Source organism: Diadema setosum, chromosome 17 (assembly GCF_964275005.1).
Source record: "Diadema setosum chromosome 17, eeDiaSeto1, whole genome shotgun sequence".
NCBI lineage: Eukaryota > Metazoa > Echinodermata > Echinoidea > Diadematoida > Diadematidae > Diadema > Diadema setosum.
In genome coordinates, this window is record NC_092701.1 from 11,485,701 (window position 1) to 11,509,358 (window position 23,658).

Below are 23,658 nucleotides of genomic sequence, written 5' to 3' on the forward strand. Positions count from 1 at the left end.
TGAGAGAAAGTCCTCCTCCAACTCGGCCATGAAGATGTTTGCGTAAGCGGGAGCCATTTTTGTACCCATTGCAGTACCTTTGCTTTGAAGAAAATATTCACCATCAAACTTGAAATAATTGTGTTTGAGGATGAATTCTGCCAATGTCGCTAAGTCGTCAATTTCAGCATGAGAATATTCCGAATGACGACGCAAGAAGGATTGCAAAGCTGAACACCTTCCTCATGAGGTATGTTGGTATATAAGCTTTTCACATCCATAGTCAACACTCTCAACTTGGGTCTCTCATACTGCCCCCAAAGGCGTCTTGACAAGGTACAACTATGCTTTGACGTTGAGTCATTCAATCGTCGTGTCAAACTTCGAGAATTCTTCTCAAAGGATGACAACGGTGATCGTAATGACCAGCATGTGTCTGACCAACTCCAGCAGGAACGCACCAAAAAACGGACAAACCAATCTACATCAAAGCCCCGATGGACGCCACCTGGAGGGAAGAATCCCTTTATCGACAGGTACACGTCTAGTGTGGAACATCATCTCGACAACTTCTTGCGTGACTTCGACGACCACCACACTGTCCAACCGGATCCCAGCCAACGCCAAGCTATAAAGAGTCTGCAGAACAACGTCGACATCGTAATCAAACCGGCAGATAAAGGAGGTGCCGTTGTTATCCAGGACAAGAAGGACTACATCACCGAGGCTACCCGACAACTATCCGATGAGGACTACTACACACAACTTGATTCGGATCCTACAACGGACTACGTCAAACAAGCACTGGACTGTGTAGATAATCTGAGTAGTGTAAGTGATAGCCATAGCCTTGTGCCAGCAGTACCCAAGGTAAGTGAATTTTACATGCTTCCTAAAATTCACAAACTTCCTAAATTGGTAGCTAGTGTGACTGACTGTAATGAGAATGACGCGCAAGAAGTGGTATCAAAAGCAAAAGAGCACCACATTATTCCTCCTGGCAGACCCATTATTTCAAGTGTAAAATGCCTTACGGAGTGTATGTCAGAGTATGTCGACAAAAAACTTCAGACATGCTTACCTAATATCAGAAGTTATGTTAAAGACACCACAGACTTCTTGAACAAGATAAACTCTACCGAAATTACGAAGGGATGCACTCTTGTGACTATGGATGTGAAAAGCTTATATACCAACATACCTCATGAGGAAGGTGTTCAGGCTTTGCAATCCTTCTTGCGTCGTCATTCGGAATATTCTCATACTGAAATTGACGACTTAGCGACATTGGCAGAATTCATCCTCAAACACAACTATTTCAAGTTTGATGGTGAATATTTTCTTCAAAGCAAAGGTACTGCAATGGGTACAAAAATGGCTCCCGCTTACGCAAACATCTTCATGGCCGAGTTGGAGGAGGACTTTCTCTCAAAATCCCATCTTCAACCCAGTTTGTACCTCCGGTACATAGATGATATTTTCATGATATGGCCACATGATACCAATGACCTCAAATCCTTTCATGAAAGGTTTGATTCACACGATGGTAACATCAAATTCACCATGGAAAGTTCACAAGAGAAAGTCCACTTCCTTGACGTCACGGTCACTCTTTCCCCAAATGGGCAGAAACTCCAAACATCGGTGTACACTAAGCCGACTGACTCCTTCACCTATCTTAATTATAACTCATTCCATCCTACGCACATCAAGGAGTCAATAGTGTACAGCCAACTATTGAGGTACAAAAGAATAAAATCCGACCCTCATACCTACGAATCGGATGCACTGCAACTAGGCAGGCATTTCATTGAGCGCGGTTATCCGATCAACTTGATCAAGAAATCCATGGAAAGTGTGAGCCGAAAAAGTAGAGAGGCTCTTCTCGTACAAAAAAGAAAAAACAAAGGGGAAGAAGCAGTCCCCTTTGTCTCCACGTATCACCCGAAAGGTCGCCAACTTGCCCTTACAATCAAGAAAGAGTGGCCCACAATCACGGTCGATGAAAAACTTGCTAAAATCATGCCTAGGGCCCCCCTACATGCACAGAGACAGCCGCCCAGTCTGAAAAGATTACTGGTGAGGAATCAGCTACCCGGCCCACCTCAACCTAGAGGTAACAAACAATGTGGCAAAACGCGCTGTCAGATATGTGCTCACATAATAACGGATAACTCCGTACAGCTCTCATCTGATTATACCATCTATCCTCCTGCTCACAACTGTGATTTAAGTAACGTTTTGTATTGTTTTCTTTGTAACAAATGCCCTGGAGTAGCCTATATTGGTGAAACAAGTACAAGTTTCAGAATGCGATTCAATAACCACAGATGTACAATCAGGCAACGCCGAACCGGTTTCCCAGTAGCCGAGCATTTCAGCCAAACCGACCATTCCTTAAGTGATCTTAAGATCTGCCTCTTCGGGGGCGGGTATAAATCCGCGGATGAGAGAAAATTGGCTGAACTACGCGCTATAATTCGTAGCAAGAGTTTTCAGACTGGGCTGAACAGAGACCTGTCATGGCTAGGCAAATATAGTTTCTTTAAGTAGTATATCTCTTTGTCTCTGCGCCTCAATTTAGGCCCAATTCGATAAAGTTTACCGGCTATTACTCAAACATGCCTTTAGATGTTTTATCTGCATATTTTAATCGTTATGCTCTCTTCGGGTTGCTATATGTTTTGCGCGGCTGGTAAACGATCAGTTTGATTTGAAAATGTCTATGTCTTACTATACTACTTATGCATTTTATGATACATTGTTACGTCATAATTGAATTTAAGGATTTTGCACTCATGAAGAAAGCGCAAATTTTGAGCTAACAACCGTGCGTGTTGGTATGTATTTTGCGCGGCTGGTAAACGATCACTTTGATTTGAAAATGTCTATGTCTTACTTCTTATGCATTTTATGATACATTGTTACGTCATAATTGAGTTTAAGGATTTTGCACTCATGAAGATAGCGCAATTTTTGAGCTAACAACCGTGCGTGTTGGTATGTATTTTGCGCGGCTGGTAAACGATCAGTTTGATTTGAAAATGTCTATGTCTTACTTATGCATTTTATGATACATTGTTACGTCATAATTGAGTTTAAGGATTTTGCACTCATGAAGATAGCGCAAATTATGAGCTAACAACCGTGCGTGTTGGTATGTATTTTGCGCGGCTGGTAAACGATCAGTTTGATTTGAAAATGTCTATGTCTTACTTCTTATGCATTTTATGATGCATTGTTACGTCATAATTGAGTTTAAGGATTTTGCACTCATGAAGATAGCGCAAATTTTGAGCTAACAACCGTGCGTGTTGGTATGTATTTTGCGCGGCTGGTAAACGATCAGTTTGATTTGAAAATGTCTATGTCTTACTTATGCATTTTATGATACATTGTTACGTCATAATTGAGTTTAAGGATTTTGCACTCATGAAGATAGCGCAAATTATGAGCTAACAACCGTGCGTGTTGGTATGTATTTTGCGCGGCTGGTAAACGATCAGTTTGATTTGAAAATGTCTATGTCTTACTTCTTATGCATTTTATGATGCATTGTTACGTCATAATTGAGTTTAAGGATTTTAAGCTAACAACCGTGCGTGTTGGTTGCTAACCTAGCTCAAACTCTAAGCTGACAACCAGGCGCGTTTCTTTGTTATTATTATTATTTTTCTGTGCTGAGCTTCAAATACAAATATCACTGTTACCCTGAGGAAGATCCGTGCAAGGGTCGAAAATTTGGTTTACAAATAAATGAAGTTGGATTCTAATGCATTATGTCAACTTGTTTGTCTTCATCGTCTATATATATATATATATATGTATATATATATAATTAATGGGTGTTCTTTTATTACCTGTCTACATCTTTTGTCTCTCTCTGTGGTTTGTTTGTCCATGAGTTCTGTATGATATACATTCGTCTGTGTGAGTGATCCTTGTGGACTATGTCATTGATCAATTTGACCAAATGTTCGTGAGCCAATAATTGAGTACTCTAAGATGATATGAAGGAAAAAAACACCTCAATGAAAAGTGACGAGAAAGACATTATTTCACTATTGATGAAAGCATACCTAATAATAACGGTAACAATATCAAGAACGCAAGGAATGCCTCATCAATATGCACAGTCAACCGCTATATCCCAGTGCCTCCTAATACCTTGCTTGAAGAACTACTCTTGTGAAATATCAACAGCTTGATCACAAAAAGCCAAATGGAAACAACATGCTTATGCATTGTTTCTTTTCCATGAATGTATCTTGCTAAGAACAAGGAAGCAGGAATGACAAAGAAATTCAACACGAAATGTACCAAAGCTGCACTCTAAATGAGAAATTCATGAACATACTGGCTTCCGGGTATCCAGATATTAAAGTTCAAAAGTGAATAGAACTGAGGTGGCAAATGTACCACACCGATCCTCTCTTTACATTACGTATCGTAAGTAAATATCTATAAATCGTCGATCTTGAAATCAGTGTTCGCGTCGTAACACATACGGGGTATGTACGGCTGAAACCTGAAGGAGACAGTCACGAAAACTGCCATCACGTGTTTTCATCTTCATCAGTTTTCGTGAACTTTCTGTGAGGAGAAGAAACAGTTAATATGAATGATATGAATCTTTATTTCAATTTCACACTTAGGTCCTCCATTGAACGGCACACTGTCCATCAGGTTCCATGAGCGAGTAGACATTCACAATCAAACATCCCTCGACATCGAATGTCACGTGATTTCCAGGGACAAACCCTTTCCGGCTATCGAGTCTTACGTCATCTCGGCTGATGACGTCATTTTGTCGCGTTCTTCATCTCCTCGCACTACCATATCACCTCGTCCTAGATGGTGTATCCAAGTGTCTTGTGTTGGAAGCAACGGGATTGGCGAAACAACAGCATCCACGATATACTGTCCAAAAGGTAATATCAGGTGTAAAGTCACCTGTAACAAGTGTGCAATAATACTCTTTTAGACAGATGAAACTAAACTAAGTTTGAAGCAAAAACACTCGAAATAATCACTTTAATTGGGTATTTCTTGAACTTCACTGTTTTAAAAGATCCACCTGTCGCCGAAATAATATCTGTGGAATTCCTTGAGAAAAGACTACCTAGCACTGCAGTCATCCTCTCCATCACTTGTCACGTGGACTCGCGAGACCAGCCGTTTCCTCGTCTCCACACTTTTATCATCCAAACTGAGACTGGGACGGAGTCTAACTCCAGCTCTCTAATCCTATCACCACGTCCCGAATGGTGCATGAACGTCACTTGTATTGGTCAGAATGACTATGGATCGACTTCTTCTATCGAGACCTACTGCCCGACAGGTGAGGGAATGAAAGTAGTAGGATACTTGTATTGGTCAGAATGACTATAGGTCGACTTCTTCTATCGACACCTACTACCCGACAGGTGAGGGAATGAAAGTAGTAGGATACTTGTATTGGTCAGAATGACTATGGGTCGACTTCTTCTATCGAGACCTACTACCCGACAGGTGAGGGAATGAAAGTAGTAGGATACTTGTATTGGTCAGAATGGCTATGGGTCGACATTTGCTCTCGACACCTACTGCCCTAGAGGTGAGGGGATGATAGTAGTAGGATACTTGTATTGGTCAGAATGACTATGGGTCGACTTCTTCTATCGAGACCAACTACCCGACAGGTGAGGGAATGAAAGTAGTAGGAAACTTGTATTGGTCAGAATGGCTATGGGTCGACATTTGCTCTCGAGACCTACTGCCCTAGAGGTGAGGGGATGATAGTAGTAGGATACTTGTATTGGTCAGAATGACTATGGGTCGACTTCTTCTATCGAGACCTACTACCCGACAGGTGAGGGAATGAAAGTAGTAGGATACTTGTATTGGTCAGAATGGCTATGGGTCGACATTTGCTCTCGACACCTACTGCCCTAGAAGTGAGGGGATGTAAATAGTATATAGGATGCTTTTATTGGTCAGAATGACTATGGGTCGACTTCTTCTATCGAGACCAACTACCCGACAGGTGAGGGAATGAAAGTAGTAGGAAACTTGTATTGGTCAGAATGGCTATGGGTCGACATTTGCTCTCGAGACCTACTGCCCTAGAGGTGAGGGGATGATAGTAGTAGGATACTTGTATTGGTCAGAATGACTATGGGTCGACTTCTTCTATCGAGACCTACTACCCGACAGGTGAGGGAATGAAAGTAGTAGGATACTTGTATTGGTCAGAATGGCTATGGGTCGACATTTGCTCTCGAGACCTACTGCCCTAGAAGTGAGGGGATGCAAATAGTATATATAGGATGCTTTTATTGGTCAGAATGACTATGGGTCGACTTCTTCTATCGAGACCTATACCATGTATACTGCCCGACAAGTGAGGCAATGACAGTAGTACGATTTGGTCAGAATGGCTATGAGTCGACTTCTTCTATCGAGACCTATTGCCCGACAGGTGAGAGGATGATAGTAGCAGGATACTTGTTTTGGTCAGAATGGCTATGGGTCGATTTCTTCTATGGAGACCTATACTGCCCGATAGATGAGAGGATGATAGTGGTACGATACCTGGTCAGAATGGCTTCTTCTATCGAGACCTATTGCCCACATGGTGAGGGGATAGTAGTATAGGATACGTATTGTAGTGGTCATAATGACTATGGGTCGACTTCTGCTCTCAAGATTTATTGCCCTAGAGGTGAGGGAATGAAAGTAGTACGATACTTGCACTAACCTTCCGCATGTTTCGTTTGCTTTCTGAAGACCAAAATCAGAAGAAACATTCAGGTTTAATGTATCAACCTTAAAACGTAGAGTTTGTGTACCCCCTGATAAACCATTCACCGTTCAAGTTTAAATGCAATCAAGTGCGCAAGAGATTGCGCATTCAAGCACATTACATCAACAACAACAACACCAACAACAAAGATGGAAATTGCTTCGTGAAAAGCCGACAAACATTTTATTCCTACTCCGAGAAATTCTTGTCATAGGTAGTTAAGATATCATAGTTACCTTTCCTTGATTCTTTTCTGCTAAACCACTTTAATGTGTATATTTCTCGTCTTTAATGACTGCGACATTTTCAATGTTAGGTGATGACAGATCACATCTAGAGGCGCTTCCTGTTTTTGTGTGTGTTTGGCTCTCCCTCTCTCTCTCTCTCTATCTCTCTCTCTCTGTCTCTCTCTCTCTTTCTCTCTCCTTCTCTTTCGAACACATGTTAACAGATCCACCTCGCCCTGGAATAATCGACATTCAGCTGGAAGAGAAACTGGGCAAAAATAACCAACCAATATTGGTCATAAACTGTCACGTAAATGAAAAGATCGTGCTTCATCCTCCACTGCATACTTTCGAAGTCAAGGTTGGAAAGAAGACTGTATCATTGTCAACCAGGCCATCGACCACCATATCGACAAGGCCTGAAAACTGTACCGTAGTAACTTGCACTGGAACCAACGATCTCGGTTCGACAAACACTACGGAAACATATTGCCCTACAGGTGAAGTAGATTCAAATCAAATCATACGCGTACTTGTGTCATAGATGTGTGGATGTGTTTTCCTTAATTGTAATGTACATGTACGCATATATGTATAATACTTACATGTTACTTTCATTCTCTTTGGCTTATCGCTATAAACGCCTGCTGTCATTACGAACAACTACTAGGTGTTAAAAAAACATTTCACACTTTTTATCCTAAGTTTTCAAACTATAAAGGATCAAAAGTGGGAAATGTTTTTTTGTAACACCTAGTATGATAAAAGAACTCAATTCAGTCTGTACGGTTTACAACTACATCTTCCGGAAACTTTGTTACCTGTAGAGACGTCACGATTCTCCCTGAGGTAACAAGTGACAGTTTAAGGGAAAAGAGAGATGATTTATGAAAATGTAAATATCAAAGTGAACAATATTTAAGAGCAAAACTTTTTTTTTTGGGGGGGGGGGGCTTGTCCTTTATAGCTCAATAATTTGCGTATCAAACCCTTAAGAAACCAAATGCTTTAGATTGCAATCAGGGCACACAGAAAAAGGCTACATAGCAAAGGGGAACAAGAGAGAAAGGAAACAAACAAACAAAAACTTTGTCCAGCATCATGTGAGATACAGTAGTAGTTACCCAATAAATCATCGGAGGAGAATGTGAACTTAGATTTGACCCTGGAGGTCTACACATTTCAAAGCTTTACAAGACTTTTTGAAAGTTAAAACTTGGCAGTGTCATAACTAAATCTCTCAGTTTACTAGAGAAGTAAGAGAAAGAAGACAGAACAAGACGAAGATACAATATCGAGGCTTACAGATAAACACCAGTTACATATTCTATCACAATATTCAAGTATAACATCTGAAAAACAAAAACATCTGCGTGAAAGACTCATAAAAGGAGCCTTATCCAATACTTTGGGAAGAGAAAGTGTTAAACTTTCTGATGTTGAGTTCTAGTGATTGACGTATTCCATCACAACTGGAGGTTCGTGTCAATGTTCATGAAATCTTTTATCGTGTATACTGGCACTCAAGTTATTATGAACATTTGTGGCAGAAAGTCGTATCTTCCTTATTTCTACTACTGCCATTCACCCATTACACTTGATCTTGATAGATCCACCGGAAGAAGGTCTGATCTCAATCCAATTTCAAAACGACACGGATACCACCAATATTAACATCACCTGTTCTATCGATTCGTCGGACCAACCCAAACATCCTATCAACATTGTTGGTATCGAGGTAAACGGTGAAAGCATGATCGTCTCTTCAAGAAATACGTCTGCCATTTTGACGTCACATCAGAACAGGTGTCTCAACATCAGATGCACAGGAAGCAATGTCCATGGGTTAACAACCTCTCTTAGTTTGCATTGTCCCAGAGGTACGTGATATCTGACTTTCTAAACACAGACAATGAGTGTGAGCCCTTCTTAAGATTCATTCAAAAGATGGCCGTGGAAAGCTTACCTGTTACTAAACTAGCTCATGGCCGATTTCCATTAAACCCTGTCAGCCATTATCATCGTTACGCAAGAATTTATAGATGAATATTATAGAATAGAGACACACAATATGTTATAATCTCCTAATCGAATTAGTCGTATAAGGAGCTGCTCTTTCATTCTTTTGACGATGCTGTACTTTCATTTATTTCATTTATTTATTTCAACTCGGCACATGATTCAGCCAGACGGCTGTTCTTCCTCATGTCCGTGTCCGTGTCCGTACTTCGATACTTTCAAAGATGTACGGCCGCTCATCGCGTCTATACATATTAAACTATGGTGGATGACGGTCATCCTCCGGCGTAAAAGAACTTGGAAAATAACTGTTTTTTGTCACCTTCATTATTATTACTGCACAGTGAGTACTTCGAACACAATGAAGATAGCATATTTCATTCTTTTCATATTCACAACTTTACAATCTTTGTTGTTGTTTACATCACCATCCAGCGTGAGTAGATACTGCTTTCATGAAGACAGGCATAAACTCTCTAAGACTTCACTGAACTCATACTCGCTTGTTTCTCCAATGTCTCCTGAATACCTTAACAGATGATGTGATTGAGATCAAGTTGTCCGAGTATACGTCCGATGACAATGTGACGGTTGTCGTAATTTTGTGTCACGTGACCGAAGATTACCAACCCAACCCTGATTTCCACCAGTACGTGATTACAGGAGACAACCTGACGCTCTCGAGGGGCAGATCTCCGTGGGTCTATCTCAGCCCCAAACCTGTGAAATGTGTCTCTGTCACTTGTAGCGCCCTCAACGACTTCGGTTTCATCACTGCATCGGAAATTTATTGTCCGACTGGTAGGCGTTTGGTTAACAACAATATCATCCACAAATTTCGTGGATATAACATCTGTTTACTCAGACGAAGAATGATATTGAGTTTGTCTATTACTTTCGACCATTTCCCACTTTCGTTTTACAACTTACACAGGGTAAGCTCTATATCATAAAAAAGAGAATAGGCCTGCATATGTTTCTTTCTCAGAAGCTAAAAATCCTTATCTATGTCAGCAGCATATTTAATATATTTGTGTACGACGCAAAATATAGTAGTGCCAATGTTCGAGTACACCTAAACTTTGCATGGGATTTGTTTGGTTAGATCGGATGAAGACAGAGGCTGAGAGAACAGAAAAATGAATCATATCAAAACACATAACAAAAAAGTGAAAAAGACAACGTTTCGTATTCTATTTGAGTAGAATTTTAATGTCCAGTTACGTATGGTAGTCGATTATAGATAAGCACAACGAAGATAACATGTGTAGACATAATATCTGTTACATAACTTCTAAAATAAATGTTTAAGATAGTGCTAATACATGACGATTCTTGGTGAAATGAACTACCATGTTTGTGCAATTTGAGATAGGACTAGGAATTTAAACGTAGTTTTACGCTGACATTTACTGCAATGTCAGATCATATGGTAGCGACCACTTATTAGAGAGACGGTGACAATGTAATACGTTTCAAGACGGGACGTTTTAATTTCGGTGTTGTGCGATCGTACACACCAAGTTTATTTTCATCTTGGTAGGCTACCAGTGGTTACAAACGAGAACTGCAATCTGATGAAATTACGAAATCATTCATAAAACGCCGTAACGTGCCTTTCCGTCTGTCTGTCTGTCTGTCTGTTTCTCCAGACTACGTACATGTAACTGGAATCTTGCAAACAATGTCGACAACGTACGCCCTCCTCATCGTCCTATTCGTTCTCGCTGTTGTGGTGTGCGTCGTCACCGTCATGCAGAGGAAGAAAGACACGCCCGAAGTAACAGGTTTGTCTGGAATCTGTGACAGAAAAGGAGTTTCATGCGAATATCCAGTTTTATCCCGGCTTTCTCTTTATAGGACATTTCATTTGGAAACAATTCAGAAACAGGCAACAATGTTTGTGAACTTAGTCTAAGCTACATTTGAGAAATCATAGTAACTCATTCCATATGAGATAAAGAAATCCAAAATTAGCTGTCTAGATCAATAGGCCAATTCCTTGTTTACTTAGAACCCGGAGACTTCAATTTTATACTGATCTTGTTTTTACTTTAACTTTCATTCTCAGTCATTTTTCCAGTTTTGTCATTCTTTCTTTGTCATAGAGGCATGTATCTTTGTATCCCTAGACTTATGTAATGCATGTATAGTAGAAGAACATTATCAGCAACACGCTGCAGTTTGTAGGTATAAATCATTAAACATTCATCACATGTTTTCCTTGTCTTTCAGAACGACTTTATGAGGACAAAATCTTGAACTGAGGACGCTGGACACATGGAAAAGATGACAAAAGTGTAATGCACTTTGTTATCTTAGACATTGTAGGAAAAAGTACGACCTAGTCCATTATTCTAACTAGATGCTTCAATACATTTTATAGTACATACATCATAATCCAGAGAAGGCTCCTCTCTCACCCGTCCCAACACCTACCTCGTCTCCAGTAGATATAAAGTGACTTGAAAAAAAGAACAAGTCGAAATCTCCTTAAAAGGAACTTACCACTGAGACGCTATCCATCTGTTTTAGGTGTAATCTCACCAATGATTTCACATAGTATTTTGAGGGACCTACCAAACATAACGAGGTAAAAAATCAAAGTGTGTTATAGCTTGTACAAGTTTAGATATGTAGTTAATAACTCCTTTTCGACACTTTTGAAGAAGGTATACTTTGTACCCCAATAATCATCCCGTTCTTAATGGCATCAAAGGCAGGCATCTTCTTATAGTTGCGTTCAGAATATATCTGTTTATAGAGTGATCTCACCAGTATTTTCATGTGAATTACGAGGGACCAACCAACCATGGCAAAATCTGAAATCAAAATGTTATATATATCGTAATTTGTACAAGTTTAAAGACGTTGTTAACCTCTTTTCACCACTTTTGAAAAAGGTACTTTATACCCCAATAATCGTCCCGTTCTTATTTGCATCTAAAGTCATCTTACAGTTCCGTCAAGAATACGTCTCCTGCAAAAGGTACATTTCCAGTTTGACCGTGATGTGAATATAATGGTATGACCTTCTAGTCGGCTGTCATTTCTCGTTACAATAAAACCACTAGTGTTCCATACGTACAGGCCCCACCATAATTCACAGCCCCTTTCTTTGGGCCGGATGCATAAACGCTAGCAATTGCTTGTGCTAGCCTTTTACTCGAATCCGTATGCATAAAAACAAGCAGTTGCTTGCAAGCGGAAGCTTTTGCTAGCAAGCACAAGCAATTGCTTGCTGCCCGCAAGCAATTGCTTAAAGACCAAGCGTTTGCTTAAAAACGTATGCATAAAACATACCTTTTGCTTGTTCTTGCTAGCAATTGCTTACGATTTTCCAAGCTCTGCAAAATGAACTTGAGCTTTTGCTTAACTTGGACGTTCCCTTTTAAGTATCATTTTCACATTCATGCAAGAAAGACCACACTTGTGCAGGAGTGGTATAAATCTACAAGAAATTACTCTTTAGCAGTGTTAGAAACATTTTCATTTAAAAAACGGGAAAGTCCAGTGGTCAGCACGCAAAATGTGATGAAAAACAGGTAGATGTCTGACTTCGGTGGAGAGCAAGGAGACCTCTCTCCACGTGAGATCTGGCAGATCTGGGCTATCTCTATAAGCAGTGATGGGAATCAGCCAGTACGTGTGTGTGTATAGTCTGATGTGTGTGCGTCTGTGTGCGCATTTATGAGTGCCATTTGATAGCTCTATTGCTATGTCAGGAAATGTTCCGCACACACACACCCTTTCAAATACATGCTGTCACACTCGCCTTTGTTCTTGTGTTCGCACAGGCGTGACGTTCCTTTTTTTGAAAACGCAAGCAATTGCTTGTGCGGGACAAGCGAAAGGTATGGGCACAAACAAAAGGTTATGCATATGGATTTAAGCAATTGCTTGAGCTAGACCTTTTGCTAGACGAGCTTGTGCTTTTGCTTGAAGCAATTGCTTACAAACAATTGCTTGTTTTATGCATTCGGCCCTTTAACTTAACCGTATTTATTTCAGCTGTACTTTTTTCTTCGTAAAGTATCAAATGTCCGGGTTATTATGTGCTTGTAAACTAGGCGTCTACATAAGTGTGATTCAAGCGTCTGTACAATTTCCATACAAAGAAGTTCTTTCCATAATATTTTGCTTCACTTTGGATATAATCCTCGACTATGCAAATATTAATCATTGTCTAATGTATTTCATCGCATGTATTGGAGCAAACAAAGGTGAAATTAATAAACTAATTCCTATGATTGTGTGATGTAGAATTTATCATAAAACTATCAAACATATTTGTTGTTTTTTATTCGTATAAGTCATAGTAGTAGTAGAAGAAGAAGAAGAAGAAGAAGTAGAAGAAGACGAAGAAGAAGAAGAACAAACGGTACTTAGAGTGGTAGTTTTAAGAAGACAACATTTTAGTCATAATGTTATGAAAGCGATTTCTTCGTCCGAACTACACTCACGTACCATGCATGTCACATGGAGTTTTCGTATATTTGGTTTCCGCCTGGTTTCATCCATTTCGTTTTGTTGTAATAATGTTTAGGGCCCTGTTTTGTGGAGAGTTATAGTTAATTATATAGTTGATTTCTATGGTAAGTCTATGGTATATGGTCTATGGTAAATTCATAATCGATTATATCTTTTGATAAAACGGGGTCCAGAAGATGTTTGTAGCTATTGTACACTGGTATTATACAGCTGTAATTTTCCACCGCTGGCGGCGCAGGGCACGAGAGTCATCTAGGTCTTACCAGGCCAAGGAGGAATATGAAATGATTAAGTCGATGCATTCTGCAGTGTACTGTATGCAACTGATAAATTGAATTGTGCAGGAGGTGTTGTGTGAGCATTAAAAATCCATTACGCAATCGCACACTGCTGTGAAGCTATAATCATCCTCATTTTGTTTGTGAGGGTCTTGATTTTACTAGCACAAGGAATATTATACCATCAACTAAAATGATTTTGTTATGTAATGATACATTACTTAAATGATTACTGGTAATACTTTTGAGTTCGGCTTCTGGTGTTCAGTGTAGCGTGATAATTTTAATGTTTAATCTAACAATCGATTTCATGATTAGCTTTGTTAGCACTTTTTTTTTTTAATTTTTCGATTAATATCATGAAATAATCCTGACGTGTAGTGTTAAATTGTAACATCATGACATTGTAGATGTGTGATTATCAATAAAAAAAAAAATCCCGCCTAATGGTTATGTACTCATTCAAATTCATGCCTGCACCTATCAGTTATGTGAATTCATTCATGACTAAATGAAAGTATGATTCAATTAGAGAGAAGTGTTAAGTATGGCGTTCACTATATACATCGTGGCAGTTTATCTCCACACGAAAGAGAAAGAAACAGAACAAAGCAAAAACCTTCACGATTACAGAGTTCAACCAGTGAGCTGAAAATGAGAAAAGATTCAAGTCATGAACTCTTTGTGAGTAGTGACCTCGTCGTGGTGAAATATAATCAGCAGAGAATATCGTACGAGTATGCAAAGTTACATTATCCCTTCCTTCAAATAACTGTGTTACAAAGTACTTGTCTGTGCGGTGAGTTAGGTGAACATATGTAATGGAACGGTAGTGTGTATCTGTTCGTGTGTTTATGAATGTGTGGATTTGTAATTAAAGTGAGGGATTTTCGTCACCATGATAATGCTCTGTATTTCCTACTAATCTATATATAAATTATGACTGGGCAGAATTTGGAAAAGATAGTTCATGAGTTTTAAAGCGTATATCTCCATGGTCGAACCTTTAATGTTCCATGAATGTTGGTTGTTGCATGAAACGGGAAATGCTTTTCTGGGTTTCTGATTATCAAAATACATAAATGAACGTTGTGGAATTTATGTTGTAGAGGTTGTATAGGTATGTGTGATGGTGCGTGCGTGGGCGTGTGTGTGTGTGTGTGTGTGTGTGTGCGCGCGTGGATGTGGCTGCTATCCTACCCTTTCCGATGTCTTTTATCGTCTGCCTCCTTTTATATGCTATATACGCACCTTTAGAATGTACTAAAAACTGGGACTAAAAAAGAAAGAGGGACCGATATAATATTGCCATTTTCAAGAGAATGAGGTCCTCATTGTAAAAAGAAACGAATGTACTCCATCAATTACTTCAAAAGGAATTTGTCTCTTGAGCATAAATGACTGACATTGTATGACAGATTTTTCCCTACGAAACGTCATTCGCAGTAAGCAGACTGCATGCATTGTGTCAAATGCGGAAGTAAACCACGGCTGGTCTAAAATTTAAACGGGTTGAGTGAAATGTGTTTTGAAACTTAATAGGGAGAGGAATTGGTATCATTGATGTGGTGTCAAATTATGGTTCTTTGGTTCTCTTACAAACGCATCTCCTGGCAAAGTCAATAAGAACTGTTTCCTGTGTTATGTTAGGTAATACGAAAGAACAACAATCAAATGCGTGATATTACGATATTACGGAAATCTTTGGCTGTATGTGTTAAGTGACATCCAATCATGACTTGGTGTCCCAATCCAAAGAGGAAGTTAGATTGGTTTATTCATTTTATATGGACGCGATGAATGTACAAACACTAAGCGGTGAAAATTAAGCAAATTTTACGATTTTTCTTGTCAATTTGAGACAATATAATAAATATTGCATTGACTTTTCCCTAGCTGCTGTTCCTGTCTTAGTAAGACGGAAACAAAACATAGAAGTCTCAGTCATACAATGGCAAAATGTGACAAAAAGCACACATACTTGATTTTAACTTGTCTGTTTTTAAGCTAAATGAAAAAGACACACATTCACGGCCCCAAACTCACTAAATTCAGAACTTCTTTTAAATTGAATGCAGTTAGGAAACTTGGTTGCTTATTCACGAATTTGAATGACCGACGAGATTCCGTCGCAGCTTGAGATGAATTTGAATGCTCATTGATGAAATGGGTGCTCCTACCTTAAATTTAATGCTCCGATAGTGAATTTAAATGCTCCGATGGTGAATTTCAATGCTTCGATAGTGAATCCAAATGACCAGATTTTGAAATTGATTCTTAATTCAGTTCTGCGAGCATGGAATGCGTGAAATAAGCCAGTTCGGGGTTCCAGTTTGAGCATGAGCAGAAAAAGGTCATTTGTACCGAGAGACAGGTTGGTTTTTAATTTGACTGAGATAAGCATTTGTAATGTTATGATTATTCATGTAATCCATACAAATGGTGCCTGCCAGTACATCCACCTGACAGCAAACCTGGTATTTGGCAATGTTAACAGAAAAAAGTTTGTTAATATATTCAAAACAGCACAATAAAATGGATGCTTCCCAAAGTGTTGAATGACAACCATTCTGGTCACTTCATCTGCACAGGTTCATTCTTTGTTAGAATACAAGTTGCATAAATTGCTATGTTGGGCAAGCTGCTGCATTATGTCGCTTTGATTTGAGTGAAGTGCCTACCCAACTGGAAAAATGAAAGGTCATTTGTACCCATGTGCACATGAGCTATCTCCGAACTGGCTTATTGAATGCTCGGAATAAGAACTTGAATGACAAAATTATGAGATTGACTGGGAAAACCTATACTAGCAGAGTCATAAAAAACATTTTGCTCAAGAATTAAACATATGAGAGAAAATCCTAGACAACATACTGACATAGTAATGAAGTAAATTTCCCGTTTTGTTTAGGATTTACGTACAAATTAATGATGAACTTTTGATGGCCAATAAAAAAAAGAATCAAAACATCTCAGACATTTCGGTGGTGTGCTGATAGGAGTTACTTTATACCAATTTAAGCTTTATGTATAAAAGCGGTATATTTTACATTCTTTTAGAGAAATAATAGATCTTATAAGAAACAGCAGGAATATGTGTCCTTTTGATATTAAGTTTGTATCATATAGTTGATATTCAGATTTGAAGTTTTTCCTTACAAAACAAAATAGACTTATCATTGACACAACTCTGCAGTAGTCTAGGAAATTGATGTTATGGTGGTGTGTGTGAATTTGTCAATCGAAATATACGAAGGACTGGAGGTATAAGGAAGAAATAAATCATAATGTCGATAATGTGTTTCTCCACTAACTTTTTGAGGCAGTGTTGCGAAGTATCACAGAGTACTTCGTCAGGTGTACCGGTACTTTATGGACTTTCTCACATGGCTACACTAAATGAGGGTCTAAAATTGGTCAGCTCTCATCAGAAGTATCCACACGTCAATATACTTACACGCCACCTATCAGGATGTTTTACTTTGTGTGTTTGTTCATTTGTTTGTTTATTTTTTTCATTTCCTATACTATGTATAAAATGCTGTATTTTGTAATTGTATGGTTGTTAAATTACACGGACTCACAGAAGAACAGCCATTGGCAGAAGCGAGTGACCAGTGGTGACATAATAAACTCACACTAAACTCAACAACCTGAATCTCTAATGGTCATCTCTTATTATGTTGACAGTGTAACAAGAAATCATACACGTCGTGTTCAATTTTGAAACCAGGATGTATTGATGACACATTTTGACATCATGTTATTCGTTGTTACGAGCAGACAGGAAACGGGGTTCATGTATCAAACTGATATACCGATTTACATCAATATCAATGTGTCATGGCCAAACTAAATAGAGTAGTTCCATACACAATAATTCACATAGAAAGCCAGAACAACTACATTCATACTGAAAAGGACGATAACAGTTTACACGTATTCAAATTTGATATGTTACCCCGTGTGTAATGTTCATTGGGCAAATGCTTTGAACTGTTGTATAAGTACTTAACAATAACTGCAAACGCGGATCAATCTTATGTAGGAATTGTGTGCGATGGTCGAATGGTCTACAAGCACGCAAGGATAAAAGACCGCCAGTGACAGCGGACATCAGGCGGTCGAGCTTGCCAACATTTGAACGCCTCATTGCAGCGTACATTGTTCGTTCTCATTAAATTTGTCTCCATTGATTCGACATTTTCAGGTTACGGTAAGCTTTCCGTCACCATTCCCTATATCGGTAAGATATGAACATCAAAAAGCATTCAACTTATATAATCTTATTAAATTCAACAAAAGCTAAATTCTGCAGCTATTCCTTTAAGTTTTATACACTGTCAGCGTTTGCTGGTTTACATAATTTATTTTTGACGTCTCTTTTTAAGCACTAACAACAAACTGTATTCTTTTTTTAATGTGTCATTACAAAATAGCAATAACAATGTAAATCATTTTCGCTCTTTCAGTTCGAGCTGTTATCAAAGTTGCTGAACACTTCTGTTTTTCTTTCCTTTTCCACCTTCTATCTTTATCAGCAGGATTCATCGGCGTTTGAGAATGATGGCTGATAGACGAAGATTATTCCTACTCGGAATATTTTCCATCGCCATCCCCTTTATTGGTAACATATGAACATCAAAACGGATTCACAACTTGTATAATCTTTATATATAATTATATATATATGTATATATATATATATATATATATATATGCATATATATACATATATATATTTCACAGCAAACTTAGTTTTGGACTTATGGTTGAATTGCCAATTCAATATGTTGCTATACATTTTTTGTTAATATTCCTTTTCTCGGGGTCTTCTTTTTATAAGTGATTTTTATTGTAAGTCCATCAATCCGCATTATTTTCTTTACCTTCTTTTGCTTTTATCTTATTTAGGTGGAACCAGCGTTACTCTCGAAGTACCAAGCCCTCTGACACCAAACCAAGAAGTTACAGCCGTCTGTACAGCCGATAAAGTGTTTGGCTCAGAACGCGTGTTTTGGTACTTAAATGGCATACAGATTACCGATGGCGTGCAAACGACGAGTACAGTGGATAGTCTGATCCACTATTATAGAGAGTCTGAAAGAAAATTTGGACATTTGTTCTGGATATTTGAAAGTTTTCATTTACATTGCTTTTCAGAAGCATATCTTAATTTCATGTATTCTTAACCATAGTTTTTTGGTATTCTCATGATATTTGGGAAAAACTGGTTGGATTTTGGTATCATTTTCTGCCTGCCTTCGCGCCTTCTCCCTGGAACGTTGCCCAGAATTTCGTGTCGTCCTTCAAACCCGTGACGTCAGATGACGAGTGAGATTCCCTTTCCAAGTTCTTTCAAGCTATATAGATGAAATACGACTGAATGTGTTCATTTTGGAGTAGGTGAACGGAATGTGTACATTAGAAGGACAAATCAGTTGTCAAGTTCTAACTTTCTTTCTTCCTGGCATTAGATAAAATATGTCTATTCTGCAATCACTGAAATAAAGTGAAAATTGGCACTCTTTTTTGTTTTCATCTCATCGCCTATAATGTATGTGCAAGTAATTGATTTTTTATTTCAAATGTCAAATTGATATTCTCACTTTTTTGAAGATTTTGCAATTTCACTGTAGTTTAATAGTTGATTAGTCATTAATATCATACCTGTGCAGTTTCTCTAATTTTGTCAACGAACCCCGATGAAAATAAATAATACACCTCCCCTCTACACATCATTAAGCGCCAGCCTACACACTCGCACGAATATAAACACAAACAGCCATTAAAAAAGTTTCATCCATAATCAAGGTGCTCTTGATCTGCTGATAAAAACAAAAACAAAAACAGGATATGATTTAGTCCTGGCATGTTTATTCATGAAAACGAGAGGAGTAGATTCGCTAACTCTCTTTTGTATTTTGACAAACATCATAATATATGTTGTGGGTTTGTTGAATGATAATAATAAGATACATAAAATATCGTGCAAGAAAATGTGGCACACCAATAATAATAATAATAATAATTGACAATGCTTATATAGCGCATAACACGAAGCGTTAATGTCCCTATGCGCTCAGAAAATGAAAAGATTATACAAAAACATACAATTCCAATTACTGTGATGGTGCCGAGCTTCATATTTGCTTACACGGTATTTGCATAACAAGCAGAATCAGATCGCATTACTCTTACAATGTAATAACAAGAACCTATTCGATATAAACTACCTTGTACCCAGAGACATAAAAATTCAACCTTGGCTAGATTGTATACTCTGGAAGGCAAAAAGAAATACAATGTAAACTGTTCAACATCTCATTTTCAACATACTCTGAAAAGCTGAACTTTAGACGATAGCAGTCTCTTACTGTATCAAACACAGCATGCCTTGCAAACTGAGATGGCATTGCTGGGCCCCGTTTTTATCAAAAGTTAAAATCGATTTAAATTTCCTTACCAAACAGGCTGCTATAGACTTACAGTTGAAATCAGCTATATAATCAATTTTAACTCTTCATAAAACAGGGCCCTGGTAATACATGAATGTCAGTAACAACAATCAGCTACTTCGTTGCGCATGAGCAGAAAAAGGTCAATTGCCATAGCAGGCATGTTGGTTTTTAAATTCACTAAGATAAGCATCTGTGATTTTGTGACAATTCATGTAATCCTTATGAATAGTGCATGCTTGCCAACAAATCCACCTGACTGAAACGAAGTGTTCAAGGTCTAAGTATTTGGTAATGAAAATACAAAAAGTTTGTTAATACATTCAATGCAAATCAATTGAATGGTTGCTTCACCGAGTGTTAATCGACTGGGCCTTTCTAGTTACTTGGTCTCCGAAGTTCATTCTTTGTTTGCATATAAATTCCATTAGATGTTAAGTTGGGCTAGTTTATGCACTGTGTTGTTTTGGAATATGCCTACACAACCAACTAGGAACAAAAAAAAAAAAGAAGGAAAGATCAATTTCCAAAATACTCGTGATCTAATTCCAAAATGGCGTATTGATATACTGTACTAATGGCGATATAGCGAAATAGCAAGGGAACAAGACATGTAAAACAACGTAGGCCCTACGAAGGCTTGACTGCGCAACGAAGCTCGGGATTCACATTCGTTGGAAATTAAGAATTTACCTTGGATTAAAATCAGGATTATCAGTATTCTACATTGTATATTATGTGCACGAGCTAAGGTAATAGGCCCTTTAAATGTAGTGACAAGTTAAGATTTCTTACTTATAAGTGCAAAGCATTGGACATGAAGAAGACGAGAAAACGTTTTCATAATTCTGCAGGTGGAGCCAAATAAAACTCATTCAAGAAATGAAAACTTCTTCCCTCAGTTCCATCCGCAGATGATAATCATCTGGGATACCCGAACCAAAGGAGATGATTCATCATTAAGGAGTATCCGCTCCTCATCCGAATCAAAACACCGAGTCAACGATACATAATTTTGTGCGACGGAAGTCAACTCTCACACAGATATATCACCACACTCTTTCAAATCGAATTTAAGGTACCGCGATTGAGCAATACTGTTAGAAATACACATGAAATCCGTCAGGGATATCTCGGACAAGATAATGTGTAAATATTGAAACAATTGTTTTCATCGTTAAACCAGAAATAACGGAAACACCTATCACCTCCCCTCGATATGATGTAAGGCTTCGAAGGCAGAAATTTTCCACTCCCTCATTGGACTCTCTAAGGATGCATATACCTAGGATGAAACGAAGAAATGTTTGTTTACGTCATAATCGCATCCTAATCATCATCGCATATTTAACGTGACATTAATAAACCAGAACGATCATAACAGTCAAAACAGGAAGCTTTTGTAAGCAATGAACTGGACTTGATCACCGTTAAGAGCTCAGAGTTTTTCGTCATGCTCTAACGTTGCCGGATGCTGTCCGTAAGTTACATACGAATGTCGGGTGTGTTTTCGTTAGTGTAGAAGAGCAAAGAAGACATTAACTGCTCAGTAAGTACAACAACTCGACGGATATTAGTAAAAGCGTCCCTTTTAAGAGTGGTTAATATGAAAACTCTTTGTGTGAAGCTAAAAAGGACGAAATATCCTGCATTTTTGGCTCTTACTCCGCTAAAGACTCATGCAGTATATCAGGGTTAATAATGTAGTAATATTAGGCAGGTTCTCCAACCATCTTCTATAATACCTCAATCGGTTTGTAAAAAACAATAATAAAAGGTACTATTCTGTAATATGCAGTGGCATAAGATGAAATATCGACGTGTTTGAGCTAATAATAAGTCATGATAATCTGTCGTGAAAAGCGTGTCAATCGAGGACAATACACACCACGTATCCTACAACCAGCAAAAGGAAGATAATGTTCTTTTATCAGCGTACTCTTTAAGGGTACCGGTCAATCTTTTCATCTTAGACGTTTTGGTTCTGAAAATGTGTGACAGAAAGACGACAACATTTAGTTTGTAATCATCTCCTTTTCAGTCGGATATGAATTGATGTGAGTAATGTAAAAGAATAAATCTATTCAAAATCAGGAGGTTTTTTTTCTGCTCAAGGATCCCATAGGTTTGCGTGTAAGTTATGTCTCAACTCAAAATACTCATTCCTGTTCATTATGTGGCATCGAAAACCATGACTGGGCATTATGGGTCATTTTTCTGGTAAAAGGCAATATTTCTGTTGAGTTTCGATCGTATTGCTGCGATTTTGTGAAAGAAATTTGACAGAGAGCATAAATCATTTCAGTCAACGAGATTAAACTTTTATCAATCTAAGTGGCAATGATCAAATAATGCTGTAGATCACTACGTTTCAGACACTGTTTCTCAAGGCATTAACCTGTAGGAGCACAATGTATCGTAAAATTGTTTACTTTTGACTTCTTTGTTCATCATTTTTGTTTGTTTGTTACTTTTTCTCTATGAACGACGGAAATGAAAATATTTCTATGAAATGTGATTCTATGAATAATTGTCCTTCATTTGATATAGATATAGGTGCATAACGAAAACAAGTTTATAATATGAGATGTTATTGTCTAGAAGATAAAGTTGAAGGTTTATGGATAATTTTTTGAACACATCGCCTCAATATTTTGAGCAAAAAGGGAATAAAAGAAAAACGGATGAGAAACACTGACTTTGCACAAGGCCACAGTGGCTCAGCGGCAATGCTAGTATTCTAACTACGCTTTCCGAGGAAGTCACTGCTCGCGGCCGTGCGACGGTAGAACTGGTGAGTACAGCGAAAAATACGGATTCATTCCATAGAACCAGACTAACACACAAAGTATTTCATCTATATAATAGACGCGTTTCCCTCAGTCCACTGAAGTTCTGATCTTGTAGTTGCGTGTCTATTGATTCATCTATACCACCAATCCATGCTACTAAGCATGAGGTAAGTCAGAAGGATTACTATGCTAGACCGAGTTTGAGTAATTCTATTCTAAATGATACATTCAATTTTAAATGTAATTATTCCTCTTGTTCTGAAAGCGCACGTAACTCATAGAATATTCTGCGTTCAAGTGATATCTATCATTATATTAATAGTTTATATGTAAATATATATACATATATGCGTGAAATATCAACATTTTATATATGCGATAGTTTCCTTGTCTTTTAATACAATGATAAGCTCTTACGATAAAAATCATGGAGCTACTCTAGCACAATAACTGTTTCAGTCTCAGGCTGTGTTGCATTGGTTCTGTAAAACTACCTCTTAGTCTACTCCGATAATTGGTACATTTATTTTTAGCGGCAAGTTCACTTCTCATAACGTTCTTTGCACTTAAAGACCGATTTTTATTTTCAAACCATGAAAGGTTGATTGTGTGTAACTCACAAACAAAATT

The 23,658-nt window shown here is 38.2% G+C and overlaps 1 protein-coding gene across 1 annotated transcript in view; it reads left to right on the forward strand.

Moving 5' to 3' along the window:
- The first annotated feature begins 231 nt into the window (after window positions 1–231).
- Window positions 232–23,658, forward strand: part of LOC140241177 (uncharacterized) — a 29,739-nt gene continuing 6,312 nt past the window's right edge. The window contains exons 1-5 of the mRNA XM_072320937.1: window positions 232–849; window positions 2,029–2,095; window positions 5,051–5,320; window positions 9,547–9,810; window positions 10,662–10,796. Coding sequence (XP_072177038.1) covers window positions 232–849; window positions 2,029–2,095; window positions 5,051–5,320; window positions 9,547–9,810; window positions 10,662–10,796 — 1,354 coding nt within the window. The remainder of the gene's footprint in view (window positions 850–2,028; window positions 2,096–5,050; window positions 5,321–9,546; window positions 9,811–10,661; window positions 10,797–23,658) is intronic.